General features: G+C 40.7%; 1 protein-coding gene across 2 annotated transcripts in view; it reads right to left on the bottom strand.

The window, feature by feature from the left end:
• plekhg5b (pleckstrin homology domain containing, family G (with RhoGef domain) member 5b) overlaps positions 1-16,785 on the bottom strand; it is a 77,063-nt gene extending 60,278 nt beyond the window's left edge. Inside the window, exon 1 of one of the 2 annotated variants that reach the window (XM_085443215.1) lies at positions 16,335-16,785. In XM_085443215.1, coding sequence (XP_085299341.1) covers positions 16,335-16,416 — 82 coding nt within the window. In that variant the 5' untranslated portion in view covers positions 16,417-16,785. Of the gene's footprint in view, positions 1-3,516; positions 3,934-16,334 lie in introns of those variants that run through there. The other variant, XM_085443214.1, reaches the window with a different exon arrangement.
• Between the last annotated feature and the right edge of the window lie 1,957 nt (positions 16,786-18,742).

The following is an 18,742-nucleotide window of genomic DNA, read 5'->3' on the forward strand; positions in this document are numbered from 1 at the left end:
TCTAGGTGACTTTTGCGTTAAAGTAGAAAACTCACAACCCTGTCACAATTTTTAAGAGGCATCATGAGGGGATTACTGCATAGCTCAAATTTTTGGGGGCATTTGTGTCAGAAAGTACAGTAATTGGTACAAGTGCAAGATATTATTATTGTGACCTCTTTGTGTCAGGCTTTTCTTTTATGGACTTTATTGGTGCTTAACTTTCAGCAAAACACAGGCATGTTCTGCTGTTACTGGAACTCGTGTCTGAGTATGACCTGAGGAATGCCAGTGTGCACTTAGCACAGTGTACGAGAAGCACATGTTGGGATAAACCAATGATTTTAGAAGCCTCAATTATGACTCACTTAAGAAAATTTTTAAAAAGTCTGCAATTAAAATAACAAAAACTACTCCTAATTTGTTCAGAACACTGCTTATGTTACAAAAAGGCCAAAATAGCTTTCATTATCCAATTTTTGCCCACAATTGTAGCTGATAAATTACCACATGATCAGATGTGTTACATAATATATACTGTGATTGTGTAACTGGGTTCATGACTAGCTCTAGATTCCCCCTCAACACTAAAGTCAAAGTCTTTCCAGAAGCCAGTCAGAAACCATCTTGGTAACGCCACTGGTCAGTAATTTTGAAGCTCATTTCCAAGTGAAGGGAAACTTTAAATTCAATAGTTACTGTAACAAAACAACTGCAATCAAACGTTTTAAAGGCTTTGTGACTTTGCCAGAAATAAGGTTTTAAAGCTTTGAGGCTAAAGTGTAGCACAATCATCCATCGACGGAGATATTTGGTGTGGGGAAAAAGTTCATGAAAGTTTTGAATTTAAGTCCTTTTGATGGCGCAAACAGACCAAAGAGTTGCACACAGAGAGGCTAAACAGCAACATCATAAATAAAATTGCGCCTAGCTATCTTACTGATCTTCTCAGCCTGTATATTCCTAGTAGAGCACTGAGATCATCAGGCCAAGGCTGAAGACCAGAGGGGACCATCCTTTTGCTTCAGTTGCACCTAACCTCTGGGTACAATCTCCCACGAGCTAGTCGTGTGTCTGATTCGATGCAGACTTTTTGAATCCTTGAATACTTATCTATTCGGTTCAGCCTTCCCGGCTATCTAGAGCACGCTTCTTGTAAGTGTATGCTCATGCAACCCCCTTTTCTTCTGTTTTGTTGAACAATGTTTTGTATTGATTTTACCTTTGAAGTTTTATTTTGATATCTGCTTAATTTGTATGCTTGTTAATCAATGCTTTCCACCTGCTAGCTCATTTGCATTTGTATTTTGCTGCTGCTTTTACTGGATAATGTGAAGCACTTTGGTGTACCTCTGGTTTTAAATGTGCTATGCCAATAAAGTTGTATTGTATTGCAACAGATGATTTATCTTCAGCAGTACCAAACACAGCTTATTTTGCTTTATTAAAGAAGCTATACATCCAACTATTTATTTATTATTGTAGTTTTTTTTATTACTGATTCTTTTACACAGCACCTATAGAGTTAAAAAAGTTGGTTGGTCTCCTGAAATTTAACTTTGTGGCAATTTTGTACATATTTACACATCTCTCAGGACAGACTGTAATAATCAGGTGATCCCGTTTACGTCTGACATTGTCATCAACTTCAGCTGAACTGAGCAAATGTTAGCATGCAAAACATCAGCGTGTTAGCACTGTAACAGAGAACCTCTTAATACGGTGACATTAGTGTAAAAGTCAAGCACCGCTGTGCCGTGGTACAGCTTCACAGAGTTGCCAGCACAATTAGATTCTTGGTCATATTTCAACCGCTGCAAATATGTCAAAAAAACAGATCCGGTGTTCTGACAAACCATCCTACTTTGGCAAAACGTCCTACCGTAAGTAGTTTATGCACATTTCTGCTGTCACAGAGTCATTCTAGCACAAATTTAAGTAGGTATGATGGTCTGTCACTTAACTTTGCCCATCAGAGTATGGCTGTAGCTCATACTCAAAGCCAGGACGGTTTGCCACTTCATTTTACCCGTTAAAGTATGCTTGTAGGTCTTATTAACAATGCTAGGATGATTTGCCACTTAATTTTAGCTGTTAAAGTATGCTTCTAGCTCATATTCACAAAGTTAGGACGGTTTGCCAGGTAGGATGGATTCCCAGAACACTGGATAGATAAGATAATCCATGGAAATGATTGAATTCTGGATTCAAGTTTGTTTTTTTTCTTCCATTTTGGTGAATGTAACAATATCCTAAAGCTGACAGCTAACATACAGTTGAGAATGTTTTCAGTAGAAGCTCAGGACTTAATTACAGAAATGGAGAAAAAAAAGAAAGTAAGGATCACAGCCTGACTGTACCCTTCTTGGCTCCTCTCTTCTCTCTTTCGTCTGCCAAACAGGTCTGCCTCAGCAGGCAGACTGACTAAAAAGCAGTGCGATTTCCAAAAGGCTGGCTGGCAAAGAGGACAGGATGAAGAACATTCCTCCACAGCCGTGTGTTATCACTTCCCTTTCACTAATGGCGTAAATCTGGAGGGGCGGGAGAGGGGACACAGCGGAAAGCAAGTGCCCCTGTGCCACTTCAAAAAAAAAAAAAAAAAAAGGCACCGAGTGGAGACAGGGGAGGATTTCAGTGCTGTTACGCACTTCTTCCATGGTAAATATTTCATCTGTGAAGCTGGTCTCATCCGCTCTTTCCCTCTTGTCTACCTCATGTGAGGCTGTCTTCATGCCAGGTCACTGAGTGCTTTCCACGGAAGAACAGAGCAATGGAAAAAAAAAAAAAAGCCTTTCCATAATGGGGATAAAATACTTCACTCAAAATGAAAGTGATCTTTTTTTTTCTTGCAGAAAAGTTACATAAAACATTGCAGAGTTATTTCTTATGAATGTTAAAGGATCACTTGATCATATCAGTGAAATACGGATGCGACTTAGTGGACACGCTCTGAACTGCGCATGGTCCATTTCTTTTTTCCTTCATAATGAATAATGTTCATCTTATAAGCAAAGGATTTTCCTTTTATTTTTAATTAACTACGGTGTATTAAAGACGGTGTATTTGAGCCTAAATGTCACCAGTCTGGTGGGTTTTTTCTCAGCAGACACATACTGGACACATCAGAAACTTGAGCGCGTGTGAAGATTTTAGCGTTTGGCTCTCAGACGTGCACACAGCAAACACGTTCTATATCAAAGCGAGCCAGCATTCACACCGTCACTATTAAGGCTGGTTCCAAAAAGCAGCTTTGAGCTTTGCAGTCTTAAAGAAAGCAGATCAGGGACAAACAATTTGTAATAATCTGTAATCTAGTACATTTTGAAGTGTACAAAGACATTTGCCCTGTGGTGATTAGTGAAATGGGCCTGGTTAATTCATTTCTGTGGCATATTTGGCATCTCAATATTTTAAAATAATCCAAAGTAAAACAAACACAAACCAATGCAATGCTCATCCTTGTGTTGTTGTGCAGAAAACCAGACACACAAACACTAATCCAAAAGTTAAGTCAGGTGACCTGGTTCCTTAGCTTACCACACAGATCATGGATGACGTCCAGGGATGAAGACCAGGAGTAGCGCTCCATTAACCCTTCGCTGAAAGGAGATGGCAAAGCCTCCAACTCGTACGCACCACGCTTCTTCCAGTAGAGGAACATTGTGACTTCTTCGACAAGCAAATATTTTACAGGAATGAATATAATTTAGCCTTTTGCCCATACTTTGCTTGTGAAATTGAAAAGTCTGAGCAGCCCATGGCCCCTTCCCCCACTGAACAATTATCTGAAGCTCTGCAGACAATTATTACTCCCTTTTCTTTGACCATTTTTAAAGACAAAGCCTGCCAGCCAACTCTGCTTTCAACTTTGCCAACTGCCAATATGTTCATCTGTAATCTCCACCTGCACGATTACCTCATCCAGCTTGCGCTTGCTAAAACTTGCTTTGAACCTCCTGTCTAAGTCTGATCCTACTTCACAGCGAGTCCAAGTGAGCAAATGCACTTCCTTCGAGTACAATTATATTTCCAGAGGACAACAGTATCAATTCTGTAACTGCAACAAACTTTTTATCATTTAAAAATAAGCAACATTTAATACTGCATCTGACCCCACAAAGCAAAGACCAATAAATGTCTCTGAACCTTCTGTTCACTGCATCGTCCTGTTGATCCTGTAGGTTTTTAGATTCTCTGCTAATCATCCACTTAAAGCCGCCCACCAGGAGCTGTCAAGCACCAAATGCTGTCCTCTTCTAATCCATTTATCCAAGCTTTTCCCAACTAAATTACAGACAACCAACTGCTAAAAAGGGTGTTGCTCATCTCATCTCATCTCTAGGAGCAAGTTTCCTTTGCCGTCGCCTTCCCTGAGGTTTGACTTTATCCATGACAAAGTTTCTCAAACTGTGCAAAGTTGGCGTGTGAGGCAAGCTGCTCATGTTAAAGCCCTGTGTAGGATCTCCTGGAGATAGGGGGGCTTTCTGCCCACTCCATCAGACAAGTGTTTTATTCATGCAGAGGTGAGTTGCATGCTGGGACGGGCAATGTGGGCCAATGGCTTTTGGACTGGGTGACACAAAGATCTCTTTTAGGCCTCCTCCTACATCCAGAGCGGACTTTCTTTATGTTTTGCTCAAACTGTAAAAGGCTGACATTTTTCTGCATTGATTAGTGCCCGCGCCCTTTATGTCTCCTGAAAGATTTATTCGTTTTTATGAATGCACCAGCTCTGTGGAGCATGAGCTCAGATATTTCTGAGGAGGTAGAACGCACAGATCAGCCTCTCGGAAATGAGCAAAAGGAGTCCAGTTGCAAAACGCTCGAGTGAAACAACGCACTCCGATCCTCTAATATCTTGGAAAAACAGCTGAAGGGTTAAACCAACATGCAGTTAGATATCAAATCAAGACATAATATTTTCCAGGGTTGCTTAAAGGTTGATGCACTGCTATTATGCATCTAAAATGGGAGAAGAAATACTGTGAGAATGTGCTGCGCCGGCCGGGGGAAGGGAGGGACGTTGTCACACATAGCGACCCACATGTCCAATTTTGGGATAAGAAATTAGAGGGTAGGATGGGAGCTGGTTTTCTGCTCAGCGCTGGGCTTTGCAGACATATGGTAATAATCTGAAGCAGCTTTGAGCACGCAGCTTCCCTTTTAATGAAGAGTGCAGTCGTGCAGCATGAGAACTGGGAAGCAAATACAAGGGCCAATTTCCACCTACTACAGAAACAAAGCGGAAAGCAGATGAGATATTAGCCTCGCTTTCATCATCATCCATCAGCTCAGCTTTTAATAAAAAGACACTTCTTTAGTCCTATCAAGAACAGAAAATACCTGCTCAGGTATGGCACCAATACTGACATTAGAATGCTTTTTGGTCTGATCTCATACACAGAATATTTGTGTGTAATTTAGAATCTAGAAATGGTTTCTGTACAGTGAAAACACATTTTCAGAGGCTGGGCAGGTGTTTGCTGGCAGATTGACTGGACCTGAACATGCACAAAGTTTAATCCCTATGAAAAGACTTTTGGTACAGGTAACTTTGGGTTTTGTGGAAGAGTCTAATCAGTTTGACTGCACATGTTTTTGAGCAGGCTTTTGTTGCATGCAGGTGCACACGCACAATCTTAAAACCAAAGGGTCATCTGAAGCTTTTTTTATTAGCACGTTTTAATTTAGCTACATTCATAAACAATGACTGGCACAGGGAACAGGAACCAGTCTTCAACCATTATCTGGGATCCAGATATCCTGGCCACCTCCTTCAGAGGCTACGATTGGAGACGAGTCCAATAGTGACCAAAATGCAAGGGAATCTGTATTTTCTACCAAGATTACACAGCCTGATTTATGTATAATTTGCCAAGGTTTGACAAAGGTTTCCATTCACAAATAGGTATTCCAGCAGTTTGCATTTTCAAGAAGTAGCCTCGAGTACTAAAAACCACCAGCATCCCTTCCTCTTAAACACTCATTTCTGATCTCCACACTCCTACTCCCCCCAAAAAAGTCAAGTCACAAGTTCAAGCTAAAAATAAACCTGATGTAATCGCTATAAAATAATCAGGATTCTTTAGACTTAACAAAGAATCTCAGAAAAACAGAAGACATTATGCAACTGTTTTTATAAGCTCAGCGGCTCTGCCCCTGGCTTTTTAAGCAGAACATTCATGTATAACATCCGTGGACTAGGTGTTACAAATCTGCATTCCCATCTGCTTGAGTGATTCTCACCCATCTTAAAATAAACACCACACAAAACATGGCTGAAAATGAAGGATTTCGAACAGCTGATCTGGATTTCAATTGTTCCATCTGATAAATGTAAACTTTTTAGGGCAGAAATCTTGATGCCAGTGCAAAGTTTCGAAGTGTGCGTCTCTCAGCAATGCAATGATGAATGGCAGTCCTCAACCAGTCTCTGGTACTGTAAAGATAACAGCAGAAGGAGCAGTATGATGACAGCCCTATTATTGCAAAGAAATATGTTGATCTTATCATCCAGGATATTGTAAGGAACAGTTTGACCCTGACTGACACTTGTTATGCTCAGAGTTTGATAAGAACTTTGCATCATATCTGCCTGATAAGTAGCTACAGCCAGGAGATGGTCAGCATAATAAATGACAAAGGTCTGCTTCTGTCCAAAAGTAAAGGGAAAAAGAGCATTTCCATAGCTCACTAATTAACACTACTTGACAGATTGAGGTTTGTCTCTGTGCTTTGCTGGAAACCCTTCTATTGCAGTGCAAAGTGAGCCTTCACAATAAAATTCCTAAAAAGAAATATACACATGCAACAAGGGAACAAAGATTCCTTTTACACTATTGTGGTGACAGAAGTATCTATATTTTCATATGTATGTAAAAAACAAACTGGGTTTCTAAAACATATCAGGCAGTAAAAGGTTAATTTCTTCCTGTTTACAGTCTTTATGCAAAGCTATGCTAACAGCTTCTACACTCACTCGCTACTTTGTTAGGTACACCTGTTCAACAGGCGTGTGATTGGCTGATCAGATATTCAGCCAATCACACGGCAGCAACTCATTGCATTTAGGCAGGGAGTCACTCAAGATGATCCGCTGAAGATCGAACAGAACATCAGAATAAGGAAGAAAGGCGATTTAAGTAAATGTGGTGCTAGACTCCCTGATCTCAGTATTTCACCAACTGCTGATCTCTAGCTGGTTGTGTCAAAGGAGAATGTTCAGAGTTTTTCAGGCTAATAGGAAAGCAGCCACAATCCAAATAACAATTTGTTACCACCAAGGTATGCAAAACAACATCTCTGACGCAGATTGGCCATAGCAGCAGAAGACCACACCGCTGCCACTGTCAGCTAAAAACAAAAAGAAGCTTCAGTTCACATGGGCTCACCCAAATTGGACAACAGAAGAATGGAAAAACATTCTCTAATGTGACGAGTCTCAATTTCTGCTGCAACATTTGGATGATAGGGTCAGAACTTGGTGTAAAGGCCATAAAAGCATGGGTAAAACCTGTTTTTGCATCAACAGTTCAAGCTGATCATAGTGTAATGGTTTTCTTAGCACATCTTAGCACCAACATTTAAATGCAACAGCCTATCAGACTTTTGCTGTCCATCCCTTTATGACCACCTTCATGGCCTTTATACACAAATCTTCTGATGGCTGCTGTCCTTTTATAAAGATAATCTCAGACTGGTTCCTCGAACAGGACAATGAGTTCTCAAATGGTCTTTGCAGTCACAATATCTCAATGCAACAGAGCACCTTGTGGATGTGGTACAATGAGAGATTTGCATCATGGATGTGCAGCTGACAAATCTGCATCAACCGTGTGATGCCATCATGTCAACATGTACCAAAATCTCTGAGGAATGTTTCCAGCACCTTGTACCATGAAAAATTAAGGCAGTTCTAAATGGGGTCCAATCTGGTACTTGCAAGGTATACCTAATAAAATGTCTATTGAGTGCATTTGGTTTATATACACCATGCAGGAAGTCCCTAGCAGTAAGAATATTTCCTAAATGCCTCAGTAGTCATTTAATCCAGTACAGCACTGCTTGCAAACCTTTAAGTTAACACACTAATTAGGTGATATTACTACAAATATTAATGTTAATTTAGCTACCTCCAACTAATCGTAGTAGGATAAGACAAAAATAGCAAGCAAAACGTCCTAGTGTGTCAAGCCTGAATGAACTGGCTGCTCAACAGGATCACACTCACTAAAGTATTAATGGTGTGTTGAGGAACGAGTGAGCGAGTGGCTGCAGTATGACAAGACTGTAAATGAGACTTTTGGACTGTGAGCAGTAAGGGGGGGGAAAGTGTGTAAGTCTGAGTGTTGACAGAGGGAGTGCAGTTGAAGGCTTGTGCATGCCCATGTGGAGGAGGTTGGGGGTTATATTTAGCAAGGTGGCCCATCAAACAGGCTGAGGTTAACCTCTAACTGCTCTTAGTTTGCTGGTGAAAGACATCTCTGTGTGAATGCTCAAAAAAAGAAGAAAATACAAATGATTTAGTTTCTGCCTCACCAAAAAGCAACTTCCAGCAAGACTATCCATTTCTGTTTTTACATATGGATTAATAAATTTTTAAGGAAAAGCAGCACATATTAATGTGCACATCAAACCTGCCGAGATACGTTTCAGGGTATGTATCACTCACCTGTCTTTTGCAAGAGGCACATTTCCATTCTATCCAGAGCCTGAGACACATTTCTCTACTCTTTGGATACAATTTATCTGGCTACTGTGCTTTGCACGATGCACACCACCTGCTTTGACTCCATTTTTTATATTTTATTACTTTTGTGCTTTATATGATTTGAACGAAGTTTTTTTGTTTTTCATATATAACCAGTCACACATAGGTTGTGCCAAAGGATGATGATCTCAGAGACTTCGCATTAAATCAATATTTTTGGACTCACCCATCCAAGTCATGGTTGGACAGGAGCCTAACCCAGCTGTCACCGGGCAAAAGGTGGGCCCAGTCCGGACAGGTCACCAATCTATCCCAGGGTTAATAATTCAATGTGCTTTCTGTAATGTCGTGCCGGCACTCATAACACGGACAGACACGCACACAAAATTTCATCCGCACATGTCTCCACTCTTTGAAATCAACATCAATCCATCGTCATCATCTCAAAATGAGAGAAAAGTGAAGGGTATTTTTGACTGTTGTTTTGACTATAAATTAGAGTCAACTATGGCTTTGCACACACGCACGCTACTCTCCTCCGCTTTTTATTTCATCATGTGTGTTTTGTTGGTGAAAGACTCAGCTGTGTGTGGGGAAGGTTCGGTGAAGGGTGGAGGCGAGACAGATGAGCCGTTTTACACATTTGTACAGGTTGAACAAGCAAGCGGAGGCACAGGCGGAAATATATGTAAAAGTTAAAAAACAAAACAAAACACCATGAACGTGACTTATTGGTTATTGGCAGTCTCGCAGAGGGATCACAGAACTATTGGACTATGGAGAAGATCACCAAAACATATTGTCTGTTTTCATTTCCTTTTGTCTTCAACTAAATGAAAATAAATTACGTTTCTTTATCCATCATTACTGCTGTCAGTTTGCCAGTTGGGCACCATTTGTCTGGCTACTCTGCTTTTAGTTCTTCAGTCGCTGCTGAAAGACAGCAGCCTCTGCAGGGCCTGCAGCTCTGTTAGACTGTGCTATGAGCTAAATGCACATGTCGCTATGCTAATATGCCAACAACACTAAGGTGTTTAAGAGTATAATTCAGGTGAGAAATAAAAAACGCATTTGTCGAGTGTAACACAGCCTGCAAATATCGGGTTGTGAGTATTATTACACTCTTCTGCATTTCAGGCCATTCTCAACAAATCTCTTTGATTCTGTAGTATTTGTTTAACGAGTCAAGATATATGAAGAGGTCACCTTAATTTTAGGCTACGATTTAAAAAGAGAAAACACCAGTTAACTTACTTATAATTCAGTGCTAATTAGAACTGACAGGAATAGAAACAGATATCAACCACACTGGGCTGATTGTTCAGTCTGTCAGAGTCATATGCTTAATCAGTTCCTATTATCTGCCATGTTTTTCTGGCCTGGTCTTTTTGGCAGTCGTGCATTGTAGAGCAATGATGTCAAACTGGTAGCAGACCTGAGAAACAGGCGTGCCTTTTTTCCAAGCCTAACTCTTTGACTCAGAGATGTAAACCTGTCTTAGCGCAGCCTATACACAGAAATCTGATAAGGAATCAGTAACAAAATCAACATGGACAGAGATGTTATTATTCTTTGTGGATGCTTGGTTAAAAGTATTGGACAAAATAAAGTGCTGAGTCACACTACTGCTTGATAAAAAGTCAGGAGGCCCACCAAAGTTATTACAGTTCACCTTGAAGGAGGAACATTATTGTGTAGACAAAATTTATTGACACTGTATTCTGTGGTTGAGCTCAGCCTTGCAGTCATTCTTCCCCTACAAACTGTAAAAGTGTCAAGATTTTACAGCAATCTTTAAATAGTTCATAAAGTATTTCATTGTAGGGCATGGAGGACTTTATAAGGCACCAAGACAGGGCGACACCTGAAACCTGATAAGAGAGAGGGTTGAAAAACAACAATTAAAAAAAAAACCAAACAAACCAGCCAACTTGTTTATAATACAATCTGACTGTTGATTCAATACATGTAGATTTAATATTCCAGTGGCCAATGAAATTAAAGCTTTATCTAAATTTACTTTAAAGTAATTCACCACAGAGGCTCATCTGCCTCCATCTCACCGTATACCTTATATCAGCGGTCCCCAACCCCCGGGCCCCCTGGGTCGTTTGGTACTGGGCCGCGAGAGTTGAGGCTTGGGCGTTTATGGTTTTCAGGGTTTTTAAATCGCAATTTCTTTAATCATTCTTATTAGAGCAGGGCGATATGACCAAGAATATTTATCACGATATACATTTGAAAATTTGCGATAACGATATAATTGACACTAGACAAAATACTTTACAACTCCACAACTTTATTAGTGCATAAAACCCCATCAATGTATTTTCACTTAAACAAGCAGCTGTTTTTTATCTGCATTAAAGTTATATAAAAATTTTACAGTACAAATGCAAATTCCTTGCTGACAGTTTAACCAAAAGGCATTTCCAGTGGAAACTGGCCGACATATCCTCAGCATAACCATGTATAATATCCACAAAGCTTAAAAAGAGGCTATACACACACACACACACACAATACGGTAATATTATGTTGAAGCACAGTACGTATCACTCCGCGGAGCTCCTGCCTAATATAGGCGTAATGCTCCGACAATCCATCAAGCAGTCCGGGTTCGTAGCTTAGCAAAGTCGTACTAAAACATTTGACATGTGCGTATGTAAACAAAGGCACTGCGCATGTGCGTTTTACCCATAGTCTATCGCGATATTTCATTTTCTTATCGTTGCCCAAAATTACACCGGTATTACCGTGAACGGTATGATATAGCCCAGCCCTAATTCTTATCGTTAACTAAGTTTTCCCGGGTCTTTTCCCCCTTATAATGAATAAATCTTGCAACTTATTTACAGCTGGGCTCGTCAGGCACTCTTTTTGGCTGCAGTGGTTGTTATTATATTTACATGCTTCCATCTTCCATTTCTGCTCTGTGAAAGCTCGTACTTTTCCACTCTCCTTTTTCTCCCTCCCTCGCTCACAGACACATAACGGGTATGGCGGTCCATTCTCCCTGCAGCACGGACTACACTGCCCATGAGACTACATTTTCCACCAGCATGGAAACCAAAAATAGAGAGGGCATAGCCTTGTGAGACAGGAAAATGTTGCCGTGTAATCCATTCATTTCAAAAAGTAACTGTATTTTGAATACCACCTTTTTAAACGGTAACTGTAACAGAATACAGTTACTCATATTTTGTATTTTAAACAGGAAACGGCGGTACATGTACTCCGTTACTCCCCAACACTGCTCACTACCTTTCCCTTCTATCACAAATCAAGGTAAAGCTTAAAAACACGCTCGAAATGAAAACAAACCCAAACACAAATTATTTTGACCTTGCTTGAGCGCTATCATCAAGTCTTCATACACCTGAATGAGAGAAGTGAACGAGTACCTGAATTTGAAACACGAGTCGATTTTACCACATGTCTTCTGAAGATATCAAAAGCGCTGATATAAAACCTCAGAAGCTGAGGTAGAGGGGCCATCCCCAGCGAGTGAGTCATGATGAGACATGGTGTAATTTAACAGTCCATCCTTAAACCAGCAGCTCAGAGGGACAAACAACCACTCTTCAGCTTGTTGATATGAATAATCCCATAATTGAAACAATCTGGTTGAAATTGCAGAGGGGGTCTACGGTTGAGAAGCCAATAACAGAGTCAACGGGAATCAAAAACACTTATTCTTGAAAAGTACAGTTATTGTCATGGGGAAGGCTGCAATGCACATAAACAGTCATTTAAGCAGGGTGGAGGTTACACGTGTGGAAGGACACATTTAGAGATAAACATTTGCAGTTATGTTTCTGGTTAAAGAAGGTGTGTGTGTGTGTACGTGTATGCGTGCACATGTGTGACCTTTACATAGGCCCTCTAATTATCTGCTGCACAGTTTGAAGTGAGCGAGCGCACTGTTGGAACTGAATTTACAAAACAAGACTTCAATCTAACGCTGACCAACGGGGTAGATTTCATATGCAAACTGAATGAAAATGCAAAGCGGAGGCCAACAGCTTGTGCTCTGTGTGACGATGCAAAACTGCATGGACAGACTACCCCTGAAGGCAACGATCAGCGCACCAACCGAATTGTGAGCCTAACAAACCTGCTTCTGACTGAGCGTAAGAAGGGAAGCGTATCAGCTTCTGTTCGTCATTGATCATTTAAAAGTGCTCCAATGTGAAAAGATCTTTGAGAGAACAGTGGGGAAAAATAAGCCCTTAGCTGACAGCAGGTTTATGACAATGACTTGATCTGTGGCTATAAACAAAAACACTGACACTGCAGTAAAGTGTGCAAGGCCACAACACCTGCTCAGTGTGCATACTGTGAGTTTCCCTTATGCCTCTCAAAGCACCTGAAATCAATGTTTTTTACATTTACAATAGATCACGACTTAAAGGCAAAGGCTTTGTTCTCATCAGCTCATCAAGCGCTCACAGCAAGAATTAGAAATGCTAAGCATTTAAGAAAAATTCTGGTTCCACAAAGTGACACAATGACTGCTTTTGTTATGACAGTGTTGCATTTCGCAAGTTTTTAGAAAAAAACAAAGCATTAAAACACAAAAAAGAACAGTAAATGCACTGAGGACTAAAAGCTAGTGGAGAAGATAATGTGGAAATGACACACTGTCTATTACCAGAGGAAGAACAAGAGCAAAGACTTCAAAGGGGAATCCCCCTGCAAAAGAAATAGGGCAGTAGAACCACAACGGTCAAATATGTGGAAAATCTGATGGTTGTACATGAAATGAGAAAAGTTTTGGGTCACAGGACCTTCATGAACTCCCCTGCTGTGGGTAAATCAACAAGCAAGAAGTGGAGTGCAGAAATAATTAGATGCAAGGAAGGAAATACATTTTCTGTCAGACACAGGGAAGGGAAAGATTGCATAAGTGAGCTATTGTTTTTCAGTACAGTCTGCAATGCAGATCACATTCAACTAGAGACAAAAGCTAACTGTGTTTACCAATATTTACTGTAGTACCAAAAGAGGTCAACTTGCAGTCATTGCATTTTAGCAAAAAAAGCCCAAAAACTTTTATACGTTAAAAGAAAAAAAAAAATACTAGGGTGAGCTGGAGCAACACACAAGAAATTTGAATGATTATGTTTCTGCAACTGAAGGAAAGAAAGAAAATAAGCAGAGCGAACCGTGACTCAAAATGGCATCAGGAGAAGACATGAATGCAGAGAGGGAAAAGGAGAAAGGAAATCACACTGGAACAACAGAAAGACAGTTTAGAAAAGGAAGTTTAAACTGTAACAAGCCACGAGCCAGACAAACACTAATACGCACTCGCGCACACACTAACACACACCGTGGCACATGCACGCAACTTTCAAAGGTCTGGTCAGGCTCCAGATGTTCCCTGAGAGCTCTGCAGCTCAACATCGGGTCCATTTAGCTGCTATTCTAGACCCATTTATTATGCTAAAGATGTTCTGATTTAGATTCACGTCTGAGCACTTCCTGGGCAAACGTCATCTGCCAGCAGAGCTCATTTGATATGATCAAAAGCACCATTACAGCTGTTAAAGGAGGCTATTGGTAAGATATATTTTCTTGCCGTTTTAAAGGTGAAGAAAAAAAACTGTCATACATCTTCTCATGAGCCTGCATGGGCAGCGACTTCTTGAGGGCTCATTTCAGAAAGGAAATTACAGAATCCATCTGTAGATGAAGATCATGCGGCATGATAAAAAGCCCCAAAGTGTCTAGTGTTCTGTCAATGGCTGCAAAAGAATGGCCTCATCTTGGAAAGCCACAGGGCCGCCAAGTCCTTAAAGTACTCAGAAGAAGATAATTTCATCATCTGTAATTTCTAATTGATCGTGAGATATGATTAAACACGGCTACTAAAAATACTGTTTCCACTGCTGTTCAGCATTAACGTGCAAACCTCAGCTCTGAAGTCTGTAAATCACTGAAACCACTTAAGTGGACAAAGCAGCTGGTGAATTATTCTGTAACCTTAATGAAGTGATTAAATTTAAAGAAACTGAAGTAGAAATTGGACACACCCCTGTCTCGAGGATGTGTGGCTCTAACAAGAAAACATTTACAGGCATTTTTCCACTAATTTCAAATATTAAATAGACTTGATGATTAATAGGGGTCGGAATCAGAGAGTAACTCATAATACAACACTATCACAATGTGTTATCCATCCAAGTGGCTACCACAGACTAAAGTCTAACCAACTTGAACAGCCTTTGCCGTTTGTGGACACAGGTCTTTACCCCTTGGAAGCCTACTTGGAGTAACCTTTGAAGCTTGCACCAGAAGTTTGCACCAGAAGTTAGCGAGGGTGGTCTCTGCCCATGCAGCTACCCTTGGAAATACATGGAAACTGTTCTTATGGCCATCGTACGACATTTCATATATATATACTCAGATGTCAAACCTCGTCATTAAGGGTACAGGCGAGGTCGTCAGATATTGCTTTTATGAGTGGAAGAGGTAAATTTCAGCCTCTGACCTCTGACATCAGTGAACATCACCGATATGGCTGTACCGATAGTAGTCTGACATGAACCAAACAAATTAGGCTCAATCGACTGAAAATAAAGACATGCGAAGACCACACTTCTACATTTACGGTCAAGCTTTGCATGAACAGCACATGATGCTGTAATACTACGAAGCATTAAACCAATATGTCCTTCCCACGGTTGACATCTTTTGGGATTGATTTGACATCCCAGCAGTGAATAAGTGCACACAGCAGAGATATTTCTTCAGTTTTTGTTTTGTTGTGGACAACAGAGACCAGACTAGACATCTGGCCCCAGATTAGACCAGTGTGTTTAAGACAGACTTAAGACTCCGGTGGCCTGGAACACTGAAGGGTTCCAGACTCAACCAATTAAGGCTGCTAAACTTTAACTCCGTGCATACTTCACTTACTGCATGAACCCATGAACTGCAAACAGTGTACATGAACATGTAAAGTCTATAAAGGAGAGGGAGAGCGAGAGAGAGCTAAACTCCAAGGACATCAATCTGATAAGTCTTCAAAACTAGAAGCGTCAAGTATTCATTTTATTAGGTTTCCATCAATAAAAGCTCAACAAGAAACTAATTTGCAATTTACCTGAGTGTGAGAAACAGTTAGATAAACTCATACTGCTAGAAAGGTCGTTGCACGTCTAAATTATGAGCAGGAAAGAGTGGAGGAGTGCATGAAAAAAAGAACTGCTGTAAATTGTACTGTCTGGAGATTTACAAGAGGTAATATCCATCATCTGAGTGTATACTGAGTTGTCCCAAGATCCTTTATCAGGTGCATAACTTCAGATCAGAGTGTACTGTCCTGTCTGACTGAAATATTCCTGCCTCCAGCTGGGATAATTGCTCAGGTCACTTGCCAAATCCAGCCATTGACTTTGATGACTGGAGGAAAACATGACACAAAGAACTGCTGCCTGACGATCAAAGCCATGAGAGCTCCTCTCTTCCCCTTCCTTTGTGACTTCTTAAAGACAAACTCACAGTGAATCACACAAATAAGCATGCTGATCACTCTGAGGTGGTGACTTATCCAACATTATCCAGCTGCAGACTGAGCAGCCGCTCGAATATTAAGATGGTGATCAGTCAGTAGCTGACTTCATGAATTTTTACTTACTCAGGCGTAATCTGAGACCAAGCCAGCTCCTTGGTGGCGATTTGTGCAGAACTGAATTCATGGTCCACTTGTTTGGCACCATCTAAACATACAATCCTTCTCGAAATCCTCTCCCGCACCAACTCCAGCTCCTCGCAGGTCCGTCTGTCGGTGTGGAAGGCTCAGCGCTGATCAGCCAGAAAAATGTTTAATTAGCACATTTTCATTTTCCTCTCATTCCCACGGTCGACCTCCTCTAAAACGCAGTGCGCTCACACTGGAGGATCTGCTCGGCGGCGAGCACAATGCTGTTCATATCACGGCGAATGCGCGGAAAAGAGTGGCAAAAAGCATCCCTCGGTGCACACGAACTAAAGTTAACGCTGGTCTAACGACTAGTGAAGCACAGCTGCAGGTTGGACTGTGCTCTAAATGACCTGTTGCTGTGTGCACGCGTGAAAGGAAAAAAAAAAAAAAATCCTCCCAGCGTTCACCGAGCAACGTCTGTTGGTGAAGCTCGATCGGTGCAGGAGTGGGATTACGAGGAAAAACCGTCCCCTGGTCTTTAAAGCTGCAGCTCAGTGGATGGATTTTCTTCTTAACGAAACTTTACACAACGCTCGGGTGAAGTTGGATTGTCCGCAGTCTCCTCCGGCCGCCTTCTCTGTTCAGACACCGGTTCTCGTCCATTCATTCATGGAACCTGGATCCACAAAGACCCAGTGCAGTTTCTCTCTCTCTCAAGTGGCGCAACGCCACCGCTGCTGCTGGAGGCGCCAGAGACACACATGCAGTCAACAGCAGCACAGAGCAGAGGTTCATTCACGCTTTCAGTAAACTTGTCACATGTAAACAGTGAACACGAAACAGCATCAGGTGTTGGCTCCACCTTGAAAACGGCAGGTGACGAGAAAGGAGAGCGGAAATCCCTGGGACATCCCAACCCAACAAAGGCTACACCTTTCTATAGTGGGCCCTCCAGTTAATGTTGTGCCTGCGAAACCTTCTGTTTTTTATCAGAGGCGTTTCCAGTTTTGGGTGTTTTTTTTTAATAGGGGTGCGCCTAAAACAAAGCAGCACTGGGTGGTGGGGCAAAGGAAATGAAGTAAAGTCGGTGTAGACAACACTAGGCAAGGTTTTCTGACTCATACGCAGCCTTGTGTCCTTATACAGATGGTATTAATTTAAAAAAAAAAAGGTGGTGCATAAGACCTCAGACAACTTTATGTATTAAAACCGTTTTACAAAACTATAAAACAAGTAGCCTATTAAATAAAAGCCACAGTAATAGTTTAGCATTAAAATGTACTCAAATAAGCTAAAGTAACTGAGGTAAAAGTAATTGTTTTGGAGCACATGTACGTTACATCACTATTGGTTTATTAATGTGTATAGCGAATTAATGTTGCAACTAGAAACTATTTTATTTACTTATATACTTAAATGTAGCTTTATTTATATTAAGCCAGCATCAGTAGTACCAGAGCTTTAAAATACATGATGTGAACTACAAAGTACATTATTTCCAATAAGAATGCTGTGGAATAGAAGCGGAAGGTAATAGAGAACTGCTTAATGTACAAGTACATTAAAACAGTACTTCTGTAAAGTATTACATCACATTTTGCTCACTGGTTCTATCTATGCTCTCTTCCAATGGCAGTGGGCGTTGCAGGATTAACTGTCCTTGCCTCACTGTACTCTCATGCAGTAACAGTGGTGGTGAGTTGGGGCACCAGGTCAGTTAGCGTTAATTTTAGTGCTCCCTGGGACATAAACACTGCTTCTATGGAATCACCAGTTAAATAGATGATAGAGAAACTTTTAAAAAGTCTGCTGATTGCAGCAGTGAATATTTTTCTATTAATATCAATACAGATATCGAGTGACATGATGAAGACTATTAAATGTACCAAAACTAAGTAGACATCAAGTATTCATGCTAGCTACTGTGAAAATCAATGTAATCAAACAGTCTAAAGAATCTGTAATTGCATGCATGTTTACATTGAATGTGAACAACACTGTCTCTACATTGTTGTTGTTGTTGCAGGAAGAAGATGAACATCACATAAAGAGTGAGGCACGGATTTTTTTGTGAGGAAAAATACAGCAACGAAAACAGGATTTGTGCACAGCTTTGCCTTTTGGCAGGTGTCCTCGATACTTTTCTGGTTGATGTTCCAAGTTTTAACCAGATCAAGAACCTCACCAACTCTGCCAAACCCACCATAGGAACCAAAAAAAAACCAGCTCACATGTCCCATTAAAACAAAAACTAAAATTTTTATACTTAACTGGACTGCCAAATGTTTTCCCTTTAAAAGTAATGAGGTGGTGTGCAAAATGTAGACAATATCGGGAAAATATGACAATTTCAATTACTCAAAGGTCAGGCTGATGTAATAATAGCCTGTGATACGTTTCTA

Source organism: Copadichromis virginalis, linkage group LG20, assembly GCF_057382275.1.
Source record: "Copadichromis virginalis isolate Kocher_CV1m ecotype Utaka linkage group LG20, C_Virginalis_male_GT1.1, whole genome shotgun sequence".
Lineage (NCBI taxonomy): Eukaryota > Metazoa > Chordata > Actinopteri > Cichliformes > Cichlidae > Copadichromis > Copadichromis virginalis.